The 19,239-nt window shown below is 47.2% G+C and overlaps 1 protein-coding gene across 5 annotated transcripts in view; it reads left to right on the top strand.

Moving 5' to 3' along the window:
* The window catches only part of SHANK3 (SH3 and multiple ankyrin repeat domains 3), a 3,072,962-nt gene that overhangs the window by 1,090,434 nt on the left and 1,963,289 nt on the right, over positions 1–19,239 (top strand). For all 5 annotated transcript variants that reach the window (XM_069629467.1, XM_069629466.1, XM_069629463.1 and 2 more), the window contains one exon: positions 17,350–17,458. In XM_069629467.1, the coding sequence (XP_069485568.1) occupies positions 17,350–17,458 (109 nt within the window). The remainder of the gene's footprint in view (positions 1–17,349; positions 17,459–19,239) is intronic.

Here is a 19,239-nt window from a genome sequence, read left to right as displayed (position 1 = left end):
TCAAGTTTATCAGTTTGTCCTTGGCAGTGGGTGCTGTCGGAACTTGCACTTCTTGGTCAAGCACTAGCCACACTTGCTTTCTTTGTACTCCCTGCTAGTACTGCCTTCTAGTCTGGCAGAGCAGAGAATCATCACGCCCTCAGCCACAGCACATGTCATTGCGGAAGGATTCACTTATTGGTGCCCGTGGGAGGCAAGGCTGTCAATTGAGTTCTGCGCCTGAGCCCACAAACTGGTTTTACTGGTATTCTAAGCCTCAAGGATATGGAAGTCTTGTGGGGTAGAACATAATGTACATGGCTTTATTCAACACCTCCACAGCATATTTTACTGACATTTTCTATGCGAGCAAATTTCCCTTTCACAGTGGTTTGTTAAAAGTCATTTTTCTTTATTTAGAACACGTGTGCAAGCCGTTTTTCATCTAACGTTGAAATGCACTTCTGTAGGTCATGGCATTCTTTTGATTTGTCCTTTTGAGTGGGTTTGCATTTTCTGCTGGTCCATTGACACGTAGGGGTACTGCACAAGGTTCTTTGATTTGACACGGAATAAAAAGGAAAAGCAAGACTTTTTTTTTTCATTTGCTGTGTTTTGAGTGTTGCAGTTCACATTAAAGGGGAAACAAAAGCTGTGTCGGGTTGCACTGATGACATCCTTGCCCCTCGTGTGAATTAACGGTAAGACAAGGCTATTTTGATGCACAAAAAGCAGCCGCAGAGCCATTCTGAATGCAGGGCATAACTTCTTATTATTCAGATGAAGAAAAACAAACGCAGAGCCGTTCTTGGTGAAATGTTCAAATGCTTGCCACACATGTGCCAGGGAAAACAAAGCACAGCCGTTTTTGATGGCACTGTTTAATGTAGTTTTTCAGGTGACAGGGATTTCTGTTAGGGCCTGTAAATGCACCCCACATACTACACCAGTATTCATTTACAGTGGCAATTAGGCCATTAATTCTCAGCAGACTGCTTAGAAATAGGTCTGGCAGGCCAAGGTTTGATATGGCTGCTTGAGCTCAAATGGATCTTTGTGGGGAGGGTGGTGTTTTGGGTGTGAAGGGGCAGGTGGTAGGTATGGATGTCATAGAGATTAGCATGGCCATGGGCATTCAATGGGTGAGTAACAAATGAAATAACAGCACAAGCTGTGTGTCCCTGCTCACATGTCACCTCCGTCCTCCTAGCTGTACTCTGATGCAATAGTTGTGGCTTATATGCAGCGCATAGGCACCACATAATAATCCAAACTAAAAATAAAATATTAAAAGGGATGATGTTATATAGAAGAAAGATAGCACATATTCAGTATTAACATTTGAAAATGAATTCCTAAGCAAGAACACTTGTTTAAGTTTCAATGAAATAGGTCATGATCAGAGTTTAAGCCAGTATGTGTTGCTTGCTAAGTAACAGCGGGAAGTGTTTGACGTGACAGTGTTAGGCAAAGACAGCACAGGGCAGATTCTGTCAAACACTTAGATGGTGCAGTCTTGGAGAGCCGACAGCCTTAGACAGGACAGCAACGACTGAAAGACAGAATCAGAAACAGGTGGCTTCAGGCACAACTGAACGCATAGACAGAACCACATCTGCACAAGGCCACTGTCGTATAGGGCCGCAGAAGGAACAGCAGTGCCCTTAGACGTGGCAGGCTTAGGCACAGTGACACCGTTTGACAGGTGCATGCACAAAAGCACATTTATACTGTATCGGCACAGTGAAACCCTAAGACAAGGAAGGTCAAGGCACAGTGCAGTGTTTATAATGGACATCATGGAGTCCAGAAGAACCCTTAGGCAAGGCAGGCCAGGCACTGCATGAACCTTGGGCAAGACTGGAATACAATCATTCACAGCAGTAGCCCTAGACAGGACAGGTAGAGTGGCCCATTAGATAGGACAGGAACAGTGGCACCCTCATATAGGGCAAGTTCAGGCTTGGTGCTCCCGTAAACAAAATTGCATAGGTGTTGTCCTGTCCAGGATGCTGGGGTGCCATGTTCATAGCCAGGCAGGGCAGGACCCTTGACAGCACACGTTTGTGCACAGGAGTACCCTTTGACTTTGCTGAATCAAGCACAGTAGCAGTTATAGATGTCATAGGTTATGGCACAGTGGCATCTTTAGAAAATGCTCAAGGCCCAATGACAACCTTGCACATAGCACGTTGAGTGATGGCAGGATGCGTTGGCGTGCATAGAGACAGCAGCACTGGTAAACAGGCTTGCATAGGCACAGGCTTAGGCACAGCTTGGCAGATGTGGGAAATTGTTAGTGTTAGGTGGGATTTGACAAGCTCAGTTACAGTACCAGTGATAGACATAACGCGTTGTTACATCTCGAGCTTGCTGTGCGTCGAATAGGAGAACACGTCTCCTTGAACCCAGTATCATACTGGGTAAGGTTATAGAGCACTGAGAGGGAAATACCAGGATGCTCTGAAACATGTTTGATATGGCTGCTTGAGCTCAAATAGATCTTTGTGGGGAGGGTGGTGTTTTGGGTGTAAAGGGGCAGGTGGTGGGTATGGATGTCATAGAGATTAGCATGGCCATGGGCATTCAATGGGTGAGTAACAAATGAAATAACAGCACAAGCTGTGTGTCCCTCCTCACATGTCACCTCCATCCTCCTAGCTGTACTCTGATGCAATAGTTGTGGCTTATAGGCAGCGCATAGGCACCACATAATAATCCAAACTAAAAATAAAATATTAAAAGGGATGATGTTATATAGAGGAAAGATAGCACATATTCAGTATTAACATTTGAAAATGAATTTCTAAGCAAGAACACTTGTTTAAGTTTCAATGAAATAGGTCATGATCAGAGTTTAAGCCAGTGTGTGTTGCTCTCAAGTTATGGATGCATATGCTTTCACTTAGTCGGAGGCAGAGTTCCCTGGTTCCATCTTTGCCATCGGAGGTTTATGATGTTCGATGTTAAAGAAGCAAGTGTCTCCCAGTGTGTCCTTTTCATAATTATCATTTCCAGTAGTGCCATAAGTTATCTGATGTCTTTTTGCATTAGTTTTGAAATAAATGCATTGGCTTGCTCTTTTGGGCACTTGTTTGTAAAACCAACATGCACTGTTTTTCTTATACAATGTTGGCCGTGTGGCAGGTAAATGATTGCCTCTCATGCTGCCAGTGTACCATGTTAAAAGTTGTGTGTGTGTGTTGTAATGAGCATGCCTGGAAACGCCCACATGTATCAATCTTTCAGGAAGAATCTGCAGCCATATTGTGGCTCTTATTTCTTGTAATGCATCTGTTGGCTTGACATACTTGGCTTTTCAGGGTTGATTCCCATATGTACACAACAGGTGGTTTGCCTTAGATATTTTAGTTAACTGTAGAATCCATTATTAGTTAATGGCTATTTGCACAGCACTTTGAACATCTGGGTATTGTGCTGATTATATGGGGCCCGATTCATGGAATTATTTGCGTGGAAAGTAGGGTACTTGCATGTGCAACTGCACACAAATCCACTTTTGTCAATTCATGGAATCGAACACACAGTATTTTTTCTGGACTTGCTTGGAGTTTATGCTGGCTCCGCACGTCTGTGTGAGCCGTTGAGAGCCTTGCGGCTGACCCCACGCAGAGCGTGGGCGTGGCTTGCGCAGAGGGCTGAAAAGGGGGCAGTACAACAAAAATGGGGAAGAACCTGTGAAAAAGTGGGCGTTCTGAGGGACGGCCTGCATGCAGTGCCTGGCATGGCCACTATTGCGCGGCACAAGACGTATTCATGGATTCGATCTCGCAATCTCTCGGATGAGAAATTGCCACACAAGTCCTTCAGGCGATCCACCACCCAAAGGCCGGCGTAAGTACACTTGTGGGTAGGATTTGCAGCGCAGAGGTTGAATTGCATATTGGATTTCGGGGTGCATGTACTCAACCAGGGTTCCGATGTTACTTAGGGGTGCACGAGTAGTGTAGCAGCGTGCAGGAATGGTTTACAGGGGTTCGCATTCAGCTTTTCAGAGTTTAGCCCAAGTACTGATTTTTCATATGCAGGTTGTCGGGGTGCCAGGAACAGTTACGGGGGACCCTGCGCAGAGCCCCCGAGATGCAAGTCTGCTTGTGGTGGTGTGTGTAGTTGCGCCTGGGGGAGCGTGCAAAGGTAGCTGATCTGGCAGTTTATGCTTTGTGTGTGGTTGTGTTTGGGGCGTTCTGGCTTCGACTTGCAAATATGGTTACTTTGCACAGACAATTCAATTAATTGGTGGGGAGCGCATTTTTTAATCTGCGCACTGCCTCACGCAGTGTCCTTCTCAGCGCTTGGCCCTTGCAGGATTTCTGCGCACATTTCCATGAATCGGGCCCATGGTGTCTTAAATCTGATAATGCATGTAACATCCTATCCATGTCATTTCTTGTGGGTCCTTGTTTTCCTCACTTGTGCACATGCTCTTTTTAGCCCTTGTTGCAAGTTACTACTTCTATGTATACAGCCTGGCTTGAAATCACTTAGAGCTTTGTGTGATTCTAGGTCACAAGTGTGGGGGTTGACAGCATTTTCTTATAATTCTAATGAGTTCCGGGAAGTAATGATTCTCTTAGATGGGGCACTGTTCTCCTGGAGTGGTGCTTTGTCTGCTCTGTTGTGTGAAAGTGGCTTTGCATGTAATGCATAATTATCAGTGCAGAGTTCTCTGTCAAGGTGCTTTATATTTGTCCAGCTCTGGTGCATTAGCTGGATGTTGAACAGGTGACAGCTACGCAAGTCTGTGTGACTTTCACATTGATCCAGGGACCCATCCCATGTCATCATGTTGATCCAGACGCCATCTACGAAACACCACCAGAAGAGTCTATATTTGTGTAATTGACTTAGGGGGTCATTACAAGGTGGGCGGTAAGGGATACCAGGCACCGGTAAGGAGATCGGTGCCGGTAATCCCTTACCGCCCTACTACAAGGTCCCTTAGCGGGGCCCTCCCTTAATGCCTGGTCTAACCAGCTGTTGTGGACGGGACCCGTTAAGGGACCAGGGCACAAATAATGGGCTTGACATACACGAGCCCGTTATTTGCGCCCTCCCCATTCCCATTGAGCCCTATACGGGCTCAAAAGGTCGGACTACACCGGTAAGTCCCCATTGAACCATCCCGGTGCCGGACCCGTCATTGGTGGCAGTCATGGCGCAAATAGCGCCATGATTACCACCATTCTCGGAATGAGGCCCTTAGTGTCAAAGGTGAATATGTTGCTACCAAAGTTGAACAGTGAATTCTTGTTCTTTGTTGGACTGTGAATGGTTTTGTATACTGTGGCATGAGTGAACTTAAGGGGTCAGCTTTGTACCTACCGAATTCCCCCTGGTGCTCACTGGTCGATTCCAGTGCAGCAAATGACAAGACATTGCTGTGACTGGACCGGCACAGTAGTAACCTTGGACTGGTTGGGTATGTCTTTATGGATGCAAGTTTGAAAAGATCAGAAGCCATTGCCCTACCAAAGAAGTTTCATATGTGACTTGAGGGTCCTTACATTGTTGTACCTGGGACAGGAGTCTGAAATCTTTGGCTCTCCGGATGTTTTCGACTACAACTCCCATCAACGCTATCAAGTTAGTCGATAGTGAAGGGTCACGTGAGTTAGAGGGCAAAGTCTACAAAAAGTAATGGAAATATGTTCCCTGCTGCCCAGCTCCCCTGTGACCCCATGGCCCCCCTCACTTTCCTTCCATATCCCCCACAGCAATACAAGCCCCATACCTGGGTTCTGCCTTTACTCCACTCCAGGCCCCCAGCACTGTATTTTAGAACTGTACATTTAAGACTAAAAGAAACACAGTGAAAGAAAAGGCATCACAAACGACCACTATTGCTTCCAGTCATTGTCCCCCAAACCATGCAGCTTCCTTCCTACCCCAGCCCTTTTCTAATCACCCACCATGCACACCTTTGAAGGGATATGCCACAGACTAAAGCCACCCTTCCCGCCCATTACCTACACGCACAGCAATGCCTGCAGCAATTTCACGTTAATCGCACTTAAACGTAGAAGGGAGGATAGCTCAGCGGCAACGTGCTCGCCTTGGAAGCAAGATGACACAGAGCAACACAGGTTCGATCCCCGGGTCCGCGCTTAGAAACCGCTGGGTATTAAGCGTGTTATAAATAACCTGTCATGTCATGTCAAGACAAACGCTGACCACTGCGGGAGCATGGCTAAGTGACGGTTCGGATATAGGTTTGATGTCCCAAGCAGGCTACTGAAATAAATAATAGCAACATAGTGGCTGCAAGATAGCCCAGCAGGGTATGTTATGGCAGTCCCAGCAGAGTCTAGGTTGGTTGAAAAACAAAAGTGACCTTTGCCTGTCATCATGTGGCGGTTCTCAGCGTGATCAGCAGTAGGGGAACAATGAATGATTTTACAAAATGTGAAGGAACGTCATACCCTTTAGTTCTTGTCCACTTCGACCACTGGTCCTAGTTCAAAACATCTGGAGAGCCGCAAGTTGCCCCCCTCACTTTCCTTCCATATCCCCCACAGCAATACAAGCCCCATACCTGGGTTCTGCCTTTACTCCACTCCAGGCCCCCAGCACTGTATTTTAGAACTGTACATTTAAGACTAAAAGAAACACAGTGAAAGAAAAGGCATCACAAACGACCACTATTGCTTCCAGTCATTGTCCCCCAAACCATGCAGCTTCCTTCCTACCCCAGCCCTTTTCTAATCACCCACCATGCACACCTTTGAAGGGATATGCCACAGACTAAAGCCACCCTTCCCGCCCATTACCTACACGCACAGCAATGCCTGCAGCAATTTCACGTTAATCGCACTTAAACGTAGAAGGGAGGATAGCTCAGCGGCAACGTGCTCGCCTTGGAAGCAAGATGACACAGAGCAACACAGGTTCGATCCCCGGGTCCGCGCTTAGAAACCGCTGGGTATTAAGCGTGTTATAAATAACCTGTCATGTCATGTCAAGACAAACGCTGACCACTGCGGGAGCATGGCTAAGTGACGGTTCGGATATAGGTTTGATGTCCCAAGCAGGCTACTGAAATAAATAATAGCAACATAGTGGCTGCAAGATAGCCCAGCAGGGTATGTTATGGCAGTCCCAGCAGAGTCTAGGTTGGTTGAAAAACAAAAGTGACCTTTGCCTGTCATCATGTGGCGGTTCTCAGCGTGATCAGCAGTAGGGGAACAATGAATGATTTTACAAAATGTGAAGGAACGTCATACCCTTTAGTTCTTGTCCACTTCGACCACTGGTCCTAGTTCAAAACATCTGGAGAGCCGCAAGTTGCCCCCCTCACTTTCCTTCCATATCCCCCACAGCAATACAAGCCCCATACCTGGGTTCTGCCTTTACTCCACTCCAGGCCCCCAGCACTGTATTTTAGAACTGTACATTTAAGACTAAAAGAAACACAGTGAAAGAAAAGGCATCACAAACGACCACTATTGCTTCCAGTCATTGTCCCCCAAACCATGCAGCTTCCTTCCTACCCCAGCCCTTTTCTAATCACCCACCATGCACACCTTTGAAGGGATATGCCACAGACTAAAGCCACCCTTCCCGCCCATTACCTACACGCACAGCAATGCCTGCAGCAATTTCACGTTAATCGCACTTAAACGTAGAAGGGAGGATAGCTCAGCGGCAACGTGCTCGCCTTGGAAGCAAGATGACACAGAGCAACACAGGTTCGATCCCCGGGTCCGCGCTTAGAAACCGCTGGGTATTAAGCGTGTTATAAATAACCTGTCATGTCATGTCAAGACAAACGCTGACCACTGCGGGAGCATGGCTAAGTGACGGTTCGGATATAGGTTTGATGTCCCAAGCAGGCTACTGAAATAAATAATAGCAACATAGTGGCTGCAAGATAGCCCAGCAGGGTATGTTATGCCAGTCCCAGCAGAGTCTAGGTTGGTTGAAAAACAAAAGTGACCTTTGCCTGTCATCATGTGGCGGTTCTCAGAGTGATCAGCAGTAAGGGAACAATGAATGATTTTACAAAATGTGAAGGAACGTCATACCCTTTAGTTCTTGTCCACTTCGACCACTGGTCCTAGTTCAAAACATCTGGAGAGCCGCAAGTTGCAGGCCTCTGGCCTGTGGCTTGGAATGTTTGTAACTCGCTTCTATGATGATAGTAGCATGAGCCAGGCGTGCAGGAGAGAAACCTAACTCAGTGCACCCGGGACTGGCGAAAGGCCATTCTGTGAAGACGCAGAGGCGCTGTGTTCACTTCTGCAGATCGAGCGCCCAAGAAGGCATCAGTGAGCTTCGTGGGGTAAGCAGAGAGCGCGCCCCGATTATGATACACCTATGTGTGGTGTCCAGGGGCGCCGCCAGCCCTGGCCTTGGACGGGCTTATCGGCTGCAGGGAGAAGACAGCGCTCTGCCCGGGGAACCGAGTGGAAAGGGGCGCCACAGCATGTTTAAACAATAACGATTGCGGCAGCAGCAGCACCCCAACAATGTCAGGGGACAAACGCCTACCCAAACGATATCAGTCCATCCCTGCGGAGGAATCCCAAGGCTTAACTGCTGGGTTCAGCTATTGCATGGCCCCTCCTCCAAACACTAGCATCCATTTAGAAATACCCTCTCAATTGGGATGGAACATGCCCTTAATGAGCCGAGTGTGGGCTCAGAGGAAAGTTGGCGGGGGTCGACAGAGCAATGGGTCAATGACCTCACGGCCAGCTTTCAAAACTTGTCATCCAGAGCCCCACCCCCCTCCACAAATGTTGACTTGAGGCTGGATCGCTCCTTCGTCTGGTGTCCAATTTAACCAAACTGCAGAGACGCCCATGCCCCGCCCCCCCTTCCCTGTGGCCCTATTCAAGTCGCTCCTGTATCTCAATTCTGCCGCCTGCGCTGATGCCCGTCTTGGCATCGGCTTCGGCCCACCTTATGGGCTCGAGGTAAAGGCGAGCGCGTGAACGGGAGCCGCTGCGACACCTTTAAACACAGCATCGACTCCTATGTCATTGTACTGCCCCCTGGTGGCAGCAGGCGGCAAATGAAGGGCTTTTACAACGCGACCAATTCAGAAGTTATGTAATAGGATGCGAACTCACACAGGTGTTGCCATGGTAAATAGACCCAGTATATAGAATGGTAGACAACGAGTTCTTAAGTTAGTAGTTTCCGGTCGGTGTCATGGGCAGTGGTAATGTATTTTATATAGTTTGTGTTGTGAATTGCTTCATCGTGTGTTATCTGCACGCTTTTCTGTGCTACGTGTTGTTTTGTATTTGTATTTATTGTTTTATATAGCGCCTTGATCCAAGGCGCTTTACAATGAACAACAAAAGGTACATTAAACATTGAACAGTAGAAGCTATAATGGTAAACATGAATCAAACCAGAAAATCAGCATGTAGAACAATTTACATATGAGAAAGAAGAGAGGGGGTGGAGAAAGAAGGGGGAGACAGAGTAGTGAGTAAAGTGAATAGTAGGAGGAAGGGAGATTTAGAAGAGAAGGGGAAGATGTTATCTGATTCTTGTAGTTCCCAAAGGAGAATTCTGAATTGTTCTTCCTTTTTACGCGGGATATTATTTCCCTTGAGGAATTTCGGACGTCCCATTTCTGGATGACTTTGTATGCAAGGTGTGTGCAGAAGTGTAGACAGGGCCATGGCCCACCCAAATTCTGTAAATGCCCACTGAGCAGCGCTGTGTGGGCATTTCCAGATGTTAATGTCACCCCCGTGGGCCCAACTACATTAGCTTCAGGCCCCACTTGTTAGACAATCTTGGCTACACCTCTGGGGGTGTGTGACAGACTCTGATGCACTTTAATCCGTTTGTTGCACACGCGGATGGCGAACTACACATGCATGTCATGTCAAACTGCTCCCTCGGGCGGTGGCAAACGTTATGCCTTTATTATAAGACCATTGCATACCACAACGAGCTACACACACCACACACAACCAACAAAGGCACACTCTTCCATTTGTTCTGGTCGTGTCCAAAATCATCGCAGTTTTGGAAAGCAGTATTAGAGCAAATCAACCTGATCATGGGACTGACAATCCCCTGGGACCCAGGAATCGCACTGCTCGGATCAAGTGGTGAGGGCCAATTCCCCCAAACAGGTCATAGGGCTGAACTCTGCTCCCATCTACTGACCGCGGCCAAGATCTCAGTTGCAAGACTCTGGAAACATCCAGAAGGTCCTTCGGTCCAAATGTGGTGGACCAAGTGTTGGGACATAATAGCAGCGGAAAAAATCATGGCCCTTAGGTTTGAGAACAGAGATAAATTCTACCACACGTGGGCGCCCTTCCTGGACTACGCTCAATCATACCCAGGTCTGTCCCGACAGCCTCCCTCCCTACGCTGGATGGGCAAAAGTGACTGAAATGAAACTTGATGTATGCGGGGTAAACTGACCGGTGAGGTCTGCCCGTTCCAGCAAAATAGAAGGAATACAGCGAAATTCTGGATCTAAAATGCAGGTGCCCCTCCCATCGGGGCCCTGAAGTTCATCCCACCTCGGGGAGATTTTGTTCCAAGGAGGGGCCCTGAGAGGCCCACCAACCCCCACCCAACCTTTGACCACCACTGTCGGCTATACCCTCCTTCTGACCAACTGTTTTGTTTAGACTTTGTGTTTGTTTCTTAATTTGTTGTTCCAAGCGAGTCTCTACAGACTGTAATGCCTTAATTTTCATATGACAGATTGCAGTACTTGCTTGTGTAAAACCAATAAAAACATGTTTAAAAAAAAAAAAAAACAGGCCAACCACACAAGACACACATGTAACTCAATACAACAACCTTCACATTTCACAAAACAGCACACAGTGACCGTTTTTTCCGAACTGAAGCTACCAACAGCACATCAAAGCTCCTGCGCGTTTCGCCCTCTATCCCGCTAATAACCTCCCCAGCCCTCCTTCCTTTTCAGATCCGCCAGGGCGCCAGGAGACCACGTCTGTGGCAGCAGTGTGCGGTACAAGACCACATATTTATTTATTCATTGATAGCATTTGTTGAACACCCAAACCCAGGGGTATCACAGCGTTTGTTACAGCATATTATCAGATACAAGTACAGTCATATGCACAGAAACAGGTGGCATCACTCATATTTGTCAAAAGCCAGGTTTGGACCCGTTTTTTGATAGTGGGGCAAGATTGTTCATTTCTATTACATGCGGGCAAAGTGTTCCATAGAGTGGGGGCTGCAACGGAGAAACTTGCGCCTCCCGCCCTTTCGCTCTTATACCGTGCTATGGCCAGCGAGGTGGTGCACCTAGATCTTAAAGACCGCTGTGATGATTTTAGAGTAACACAGTCATTGAGGTATGTGGGTGCATCATTGTAAATGCACTTGTGAGCCAGGGTGAATGTCCTGAAGGGAACATAACATACCATGGAAGCCGGAGCTTCTGACCAGCAGGGTGGCTTTGGTAAATTACAAAGATTATCAGCCCCATTCTGCGTAAAAAAATCAGAAAATCTCTCTCTCTTTCGAAATATGTTTTAGTCCCGCACCTGCATTCCTTCTGGAAGTGACTGTTCTAGGAAACCATTGAACCTGGTGTAGAAATGACATGGCGGTTCTGTCTGTGGCACCAAGACCACAGGGCCCTCTGGTCCCGGAAGCATGGGTCAATCCTTGCCCACGCCATGTGCCTACAAGGCCAGTGGAACAGGCCATGCAGCCTCAAACGCAGGGCCTCTCCTTGCAACTGTTTCTCATTTCCCATTAACAAGCCATTAACAAGCCGGAGAATCCAGGCTGTAGTAGGAAAGCGGCCAAACCTTGACTCGCCGGTGCCGCAGTCTTTCTTTTGTTTCTAGTCCTCTTACAGCTTCCATTGAAACCTGTGTTGGTCCATGAGATTCGCCTCCCAGGCCCGTTTCATATGATGTTCGGCATTTTGCCAAACACTTGAACACAGCGTGACTTGGCATGGCGTCATTGCAGCTGCACTGCCAGAGACATTAGCCAGCATAACATGCAGTGGTAGAAGTGGAGAACAGGAACTAGTGGAACTCGGCATCCATCCGAAAAGCAGGAAGTGGAATGCAGAAGGGGTATTGGTAGAGACGGGGCGGAGCAAGCTGGGGCAGGGTGTCGCTTACCTTTTGGGGCCCAGTCTGTATTCGGCTCCTGTTGCTTTGAGGCCTGGCTTGGCAATGCATGTGAATAATGGCACTGGCACTAGATACAATAACAATATTAGATTTTTAAAATGTGTGAATTGGCTGCACAGTTTATTAAAAACAGATTAAAAATCAATTAAAATTAGTATATCAAAAGGAAACAAGACTTAAAAGCAATGAACGTAACAGATAACAGAAAGACACACATAGCTAAAACTTTAAATAGAAAAGCAATAGCGGTGACAAAGACTCTAATTTTTACAATTTATGGCATGATTTTGTGGAAACAACTCATTTAAATACTTCACAGCAGCAAATTACCGTGATATTTGTTTCCCCTCCAACATTTTATACCAAAATTCATCATACGTGACACACCTAAAAGATTGCAATAAAAAACCCCAAAAAAAGCCTAACATTATTTAATACTGGGCAAACCACCACTAGATGAAATACGCTTTCAGTGCAGAAGCAGTGCCGCAGAGGCGACAAAGGGCCAAAGTCAACAAACAGACTAATTCGCAGAGCGGTGCAAGGTGTATTTTTGCATTGCAAAGCGTTGCACTGCAAAAGTATTCTTTGCACCGTGCTAAATGGGCGATGCAAAGAGTACTTTTGCAGTGCAAAGTGACTTTGCTCCGCAAAAATACACTTTGCTCCGCTCTGTGAATCAGGGCGTTTGTTGGCAGTACAAAGTCACTTTGCAACGCGCTAAAAGTTCCATGAATTAGGCCCCAAGTCTCAGGGACCTTGGTATTTTACTGCGAGCCCCCAATATTTCAACGTGGGGAGGAGCTGTAACCGGTGTCTAGAAACTGTGCTCTCCAGTGGACGTCTGGAAATCTTAGGAGGTGGTCAGAAGTCTCATTCAGAGGTTTTTCAATTATTATTATATGAGAGAATCATTCGTGGTTTTTGCAAACCCCAAAAGTCTCAATCCGGTCGTATCTCCACATTTTGAGTTTGACGTTTGAAGGGTTGAAATCAATTGGTCAGCAGTGACTTCAATATACTCTCACAAAGCCGGCACCAGGAAATGGCTATTGTCTAGTTTTTATAAGCACGCAGGGGCACGCGATGGTCTTGGAAGCAAGACCACACAGAGCAAGAGAGGTTCGAATCCTGAATCCACGCTTAGAAACCAAGCTAACATTCTCAGTTCTGTCTAGATGTGGCGCAAGCTAATGTTCACGATTCTGTCTAGATGTGAGGCAAGCTAGTATTCTCAGTTCTGTCTAGATGTGGTGCAAGTTAGTATTCACAATTCTGTCTAGATGTGAGGCAAGCTAGCGTTCACAGTTCTGACTAGATGTGGCACAAGCTAGTATTCACAATTCTATCGAGATGTGAGGCAAGCTAGCATTCACAGTTCTGACTAGATGTGGTGCAAGCTAGTATTCACAATTCTGTCTAAATGTGAGGCAAGCTAGTATTCTCAGTTCTGTCTAGATGTGGCGCAAGCTCGTATTCACAATTCTGTCTAGATGTGAGGCAAGCTAGCATTCACAGTTCTGACTAGATGTGGCGCAACCTTGTATTCACAGTTCTCTCTAGATGTCAGGCAAGTAGCAATCTCAGTTCTGTCTAGATGTGACGCAAGCTAGTATCCACAGTTCTGTCTAGATGTGAAGCAAGCTAGTATTCACAATTCTGTCTAGATGTGAGGCAAGCTAGTATTCTCATTTCTGTCTAGATTTGGCGCAAGCTAGTATCCACAGTTCTGTCTAGATGTGAAGCAAGCTAGTATTCACAATTCTGTTTAGATGGGAGGCAAGCTAGCATTCACAGGTCTGACTAGATGTGGTGCAAGCTAGTATTCACAATTCTGTCTAGATGTGAGGCAAGCTAGTATTCTCAGTTCTGTCTAGATTTGTCTAGATTCTGTCACAATTCTGTCTAGAAGTGAGGCAAGCTAGTACTCACAGTTCTGACTAGATGTGGCGCAAGCTAGTATTCACAATTCTGTCTAGATGTGAGGCAAGCTAGTATTCACAATTCTGTCTAGATGTGAGGCAAGCTAACATTCCCAGTTCTGACTAGATGTGGTGCAAGCTAGTATTCACAATTCTGTCTAGATGTGAGGCAAGCTAGTATTCTCAGTTCTGTCTAGATTCTGTCTAGATTCTGTCACAATTCTGTCTAGATGTGAGGCAAGCTAGTACTCACAGTTCTGACTATATGTGGCGCAAGCTAGTATTCACAATTCTGTCTAGATGTGAGGCAAGCTAGTATTCACAGTTCTGACTAAACGTGGTGCAAGCTAGTATTCACAGTTCTGTCTGAAACAAGCTGATATTCACAGTAGATGCCGTAACACTTAAACCGTTGTTCTACAAAGCAATCAGATCAAATGGGAGGTACGACTAGTTTAACACACTAAAGTTAAAATGCGAGGTATGGCTAACTAGCTACAGTCAGGCTAAGTGGCCCAACAAAGGCACCGCAGTGAATGCAGTACTAGTTACAACTGATGGTTTTTAAGGAAAACAGGCTAATTACCAGGTGACCAGTGACCAGTTAATTACGTATTTGTGTTTCTATAGCTTTACAAGAATCAATGATGTCTTGGCAAAGTGACAGTATGATGAATTGCAATGAACTCAAAAAGACATAAAGAGAAGAAACAAGCTGAAATAACAAATCAAAAGCAGAAGACATTAAGTCAAAGTCATACAATGAAGCCAGACACCATCCCAGATAGAAATGGGCTGCGGTGACATCATCATCATCTCCCCCTTCCCCTGTTATCCTGCACAGACTATGGTCTGGGCATGCCTGACAGGGGGGCGCGTTCCGCCTGGGCACTCTGAGACTACTACAATGAGTTGGCACGGTATACACACGTTGTCACATTATATAATACCATAGAAGCAAATTGTCAATGGACGCAGAAGCACCTTACTTGTTTCTGAGGTAACCAACCAATGGGTTTACACACGGCAGCGGCTGATGCGGGCTTCTGTTTAAAAATAAGCCTCAAGTGAAGTGGGTGACCTTTAATATAAGCTACCAAATGAACCCTAGGCTGGCGGACAGAGAGGCCTGTCCTCACAAACAATTTCACCGCCTTGACCCAGACGCCCCCCAACCTGCCGGCGTTTATCGCCCCCTTCTCGCTGCACGAGAGCCGCCTGGATGGTCCTGGGAGATGGGCTGTCAGACTCCTGCCCGCCGATAAATCACAGGCACAACTAGAGAGCTGCAGTGTGGCACCCGCAGCTGAACGACTGTGTTTGCAGAACTGTGAGCAGCTGACAAATTGAGCTCATTAGCCTTAAACATTTTCTATGAATTATCGTAGTTGGCCGCTCTCTTTTTATTTCCGAGTTTTAGAAAATATTTTAAAACCTTGGCGAATCAGGGCTATGAATCTAAGAAGGTGGTGGGAACACTATCAGGCAATTGTACATTCACTGTATTAACCCACGTGTACCTTTCCTGTAACTAAGTTCCCCTCAAGAAACAGCGCCACAATGCCCAAGGGCTGTTTGTGCACTATAAAAATGTAAAAAAATAAAATAAAATAAATTGCCAAACCCTTCCCATCTGTTGTGTGATGGTCTATGGAAGGGGTCTGCCACCTTTGCCTCTCCTCATGTTTTGGACTACGACTCCCATGATTGCGCTTAACAAATGTGAATAAATAAATAAATATAATGAATGCATCAACTTCCTAATCCTCACCCTCACCCACAAATGCCTCTCCTCATCAGCTCACACAACTCATCCAAACCCATGCACTCCAGGCCTACCAAAACACAATACACCAACCTTCTACACACGCCCCACATCCATAGAGCCAAAGCAGGAGGATTAGGTTTGCCCTACTTAGCCACTAAGCTTTGGAACACTCTACCCACACAGAAAACTCTCTTCTCACTTTCCGCAAAAAACTCAAGACCTTACTCTTCAACTGACCCACCGCTTGCCTCATGCTTGTATATATGACTGCAATTGTCCTTCATTCTGTAACTATGCAAACTGTCTGTAACTAGCGCCACGATGCCTCCGGGCTGCTGTGCGCTTAACAAATGTGAATAAATAAATAAATAAATCCCTCACCATTGGCTATGCTGACTGATGGGACATCTGGAGAGCCTAAGGCTGCTGCAGAGACCTGGACTATGGATGTGATCTGGATGTAAGGGTTCGTGCTTGTATTTTTCTCACTTGGTAGCATTGACTTGCCACTGTGTCATGTGTGTGCAATCCCCACACACTGGTATTTGCAAAACTGTCAGGTTTTAATCCATTTATATCAATAACAACGCTGTATAAACATTTGATCAAAATGTCATGAACAACTGTGCCATCAAACCTTATAATAGCAGCGGTAAGGCAACAAATACAGGAAAGTACTTTACCAACTAATAGACTAGAGTGGGGGCAGCATTAAGCGAAGATGGTCAAAGTCCTGCGTGGCCACAAGCATGTTGAGGATGCAGACAGTCACAGACAATGGGCCTCATTACGTTGGACAACGGTAACCCGCTGGTGCATTTACAAGTCCTGGCAGAGCGGGAAGTCAGGTGGCGTATTTAGGAAGTGCACAGGAATAGGCTCACAGAAGCACCAGCACAGTTGTTAACAGTGCATCCGTGACAACTCTGCGTGCAGGTGCCATTGTGCCAGGCAGGTCCGACCTGCCGGGCTTAACGGCCCCCACCCATAGAGTCAGAGTGCAGCGGTCCGGAAAGGATGCCGGTACTCCGGCACCATTCTTTCCAGACCGCCACACTCATAATGAGGCCCAATATCTGGGATGCCCCTTTGCCACACTCATGCGTGCCAACTCTGCTGCTATAATGCATAGGCAGGTAAAGCTACAAGGTCTTTCACTCGAGTAGCAATGCTCCCTGGATGCCAGCCAACTGCCAGCATAACTACGCGGACTGCATCAGCAAATCCTGAGTATTGACCTAGTGTTACAGGTCAGTGGCTGAGCAGGGCGCAGTGGGACATCTAAGCTACAGTGAGAAAAGGCGAAGAACAGTGTCCCGGAATGGGTAGCAGTGTGGGACACGGTGGAAGGATTGAGTTAGAAGAGTTCTGTAGGAGGCATGGGGGCTGTGAGAAGGGACTCTTGCACATGGTGTGCAAAATGAGACAGTGAGAGTGGGTAGAAATGAGACCCAATGGTGGAGGGATGAGTGCAGTGAGAGCCACGTGCAGTCCCAGAGATTCCGCAACCACACACGAAGCATCACATTCTGCTCTCTCTCTCCCTCCACAGGCGAACCTGAAGAAGTTCATGGATTACGTGCAGTCTAACAACGCGGAGAAGGTCTACAGGCTCCTGGAGAAAGGGCTGGACCCCAACTTCCATGATCCGGACACAGGAGGTGAGGCTGCACTTTGGGGAGGGATTGGGTGTGGATCAGGAGACAACAAAGTGCAGGTGAGCTCAGGAATATGGGGGGGGCGTATGCATGTGGGAGAAATATGGGTTGCCTGGGTAACCATTGAAGTCTGGGAATGTGGTGCACAGAGGGCATAGGTGAGCTTAGATTTCTAGGAGTTTGATGCATAGGGAGGGGTAAATGTACCACAATGAAATCCACTCCTGGCAGGCTGCAGTTTGGAGAGAATATAGCGCAGGGATCTGCGACGTATAGCTCTCGCCATACATTTTGGACTACAATTCCAATGATCACTCACCATTGATTATGCAGGCCGGGGCTGATGGGAATTGCAGGCTTTAGGACCTGGAGAGCCAAAGGCTTGCTGGCCCATGATACAGAAGTACAGAAGGGGAATGTGTACATTGGGATGGAGACAGGATGCTCAAGTGAGATAATGCTATTGGGAGGCTGGTGCATAGGACGGGGCAGAGATGCCTCAGATGAACTCTAGAGCCCCTGTGACACTTGTGCATTGGATTCTATAGAGGTACCTCAGGTGGCATCAGGCTTCTGAGGTGGTAGAACCCTAGAGGGCAGAGATAGTCTGATATGGGCACCTTGGGTGAGGTTGAGCTGCTAAATGGTGTGCTTCGTGTGATCTTGGGCTCAAGGAAAGCCCTGCTGGGGGAAGGGTACAGCTCTCTCAGGTGTGTGTCAGCACTTGAAAGGTTAGTACATGTGGTGGACGAGTAGGTGCTTTGGGTATATTTACGCTCTTGGAAGGTGGCTGATTTAGGAGGACAGAGAAGTAGCTCATGAACACGGAGCGACTGGTGAGCGGACAAAGCGGACAGGGCCTCCGTTGGGCTCAGGCACATAGGAGGCTGCTGATGGCTGATGAGTCCCCTCAGGTGAACGTGGACCCCAGCCAGTCTGGTTCATGATGAGGGAATAGAGAAAGCTCAAGTGAACTCCAGCAATGGAAAGGCTGGTGGCAGATGGAATGTGACGGGGTAGGGCATGTCAGCTTTTGTGCCCCTGGATTGAGCAGGTGTCGAGAACATCTGCCGAGATTGTGTTCCTGAAAACCTTGCCTGTTTATGGAATCAGAAAATACAATATTAAGGCTTTTACACCATGCAAAGAGAAAAGGCACCATGTTTGCCCAGTTGAGTGCAGGCTTCGGGAAAGCATCAGAGAGAGAAGTGGGGTTCCTCGGATGGGCTCAGACTTTTGAAGGAGTTGTACATGGTGAGTGCCAAAGAAGGTTCATGTGAGCTAGGTCTGTGGAGAAGCATGAACGTATGGGGACAGCTTCTGAGGGTGGTCTAACCATGGATGCGAGTCTTCATTCGCATGCCTCCAGTTCCTCACTTAGGAGGCACCTTCATGGACTGTTTTGCATGGGCAGAGCTCTTGGATGGACATGAAGCCCAGGTGCCTTCCCCTACCCCTGCCTTTTTGGACTGCAGCCTGTCTAGCCTCAGCAGTGCCAGGGCAGAGGAGCCTCTATCATACACTTGCACTGTTGGCAGCAAGTGCTTGAGGACATGCCAAGTACTGAACATGCTGATTCCTAGCTGTGCCTCTGAGGTTCCAGGGAGCTCTTGCAGTCTAAGCACCTTAATTAGTGGAAGGGTCCAGAGCTTTATTTGAAGGAACATCCAGCAGCATTCCTTTGTGGACTCCACTAGATGGCGTATCTCCATAAGGGGGCGCTGCTGCACAAAGCAAGGATGGCGTTGGGAAGACTGCGCCACTCATGCTTTATTTGTAGTCAC

Source organism: Ambystoma mexicanum, chromosome 12, assembly GCF_040938575.1.
Source record: "Ambystoma mexicanum isolate Mex_15411 chromosome 12, UKY_AmexF1_1, whole genome shotgun sequence".
Classification (NCBI taxonomy): Eukaryota; Metazoa; Chordata; class Amphibia; order Caudata; family Ambystomatidae; genus Ambystoma; species Ambystoma mexicanum.
This window is presented reverse-complemented; position numbering and strand designations above follow the sequence as displayed.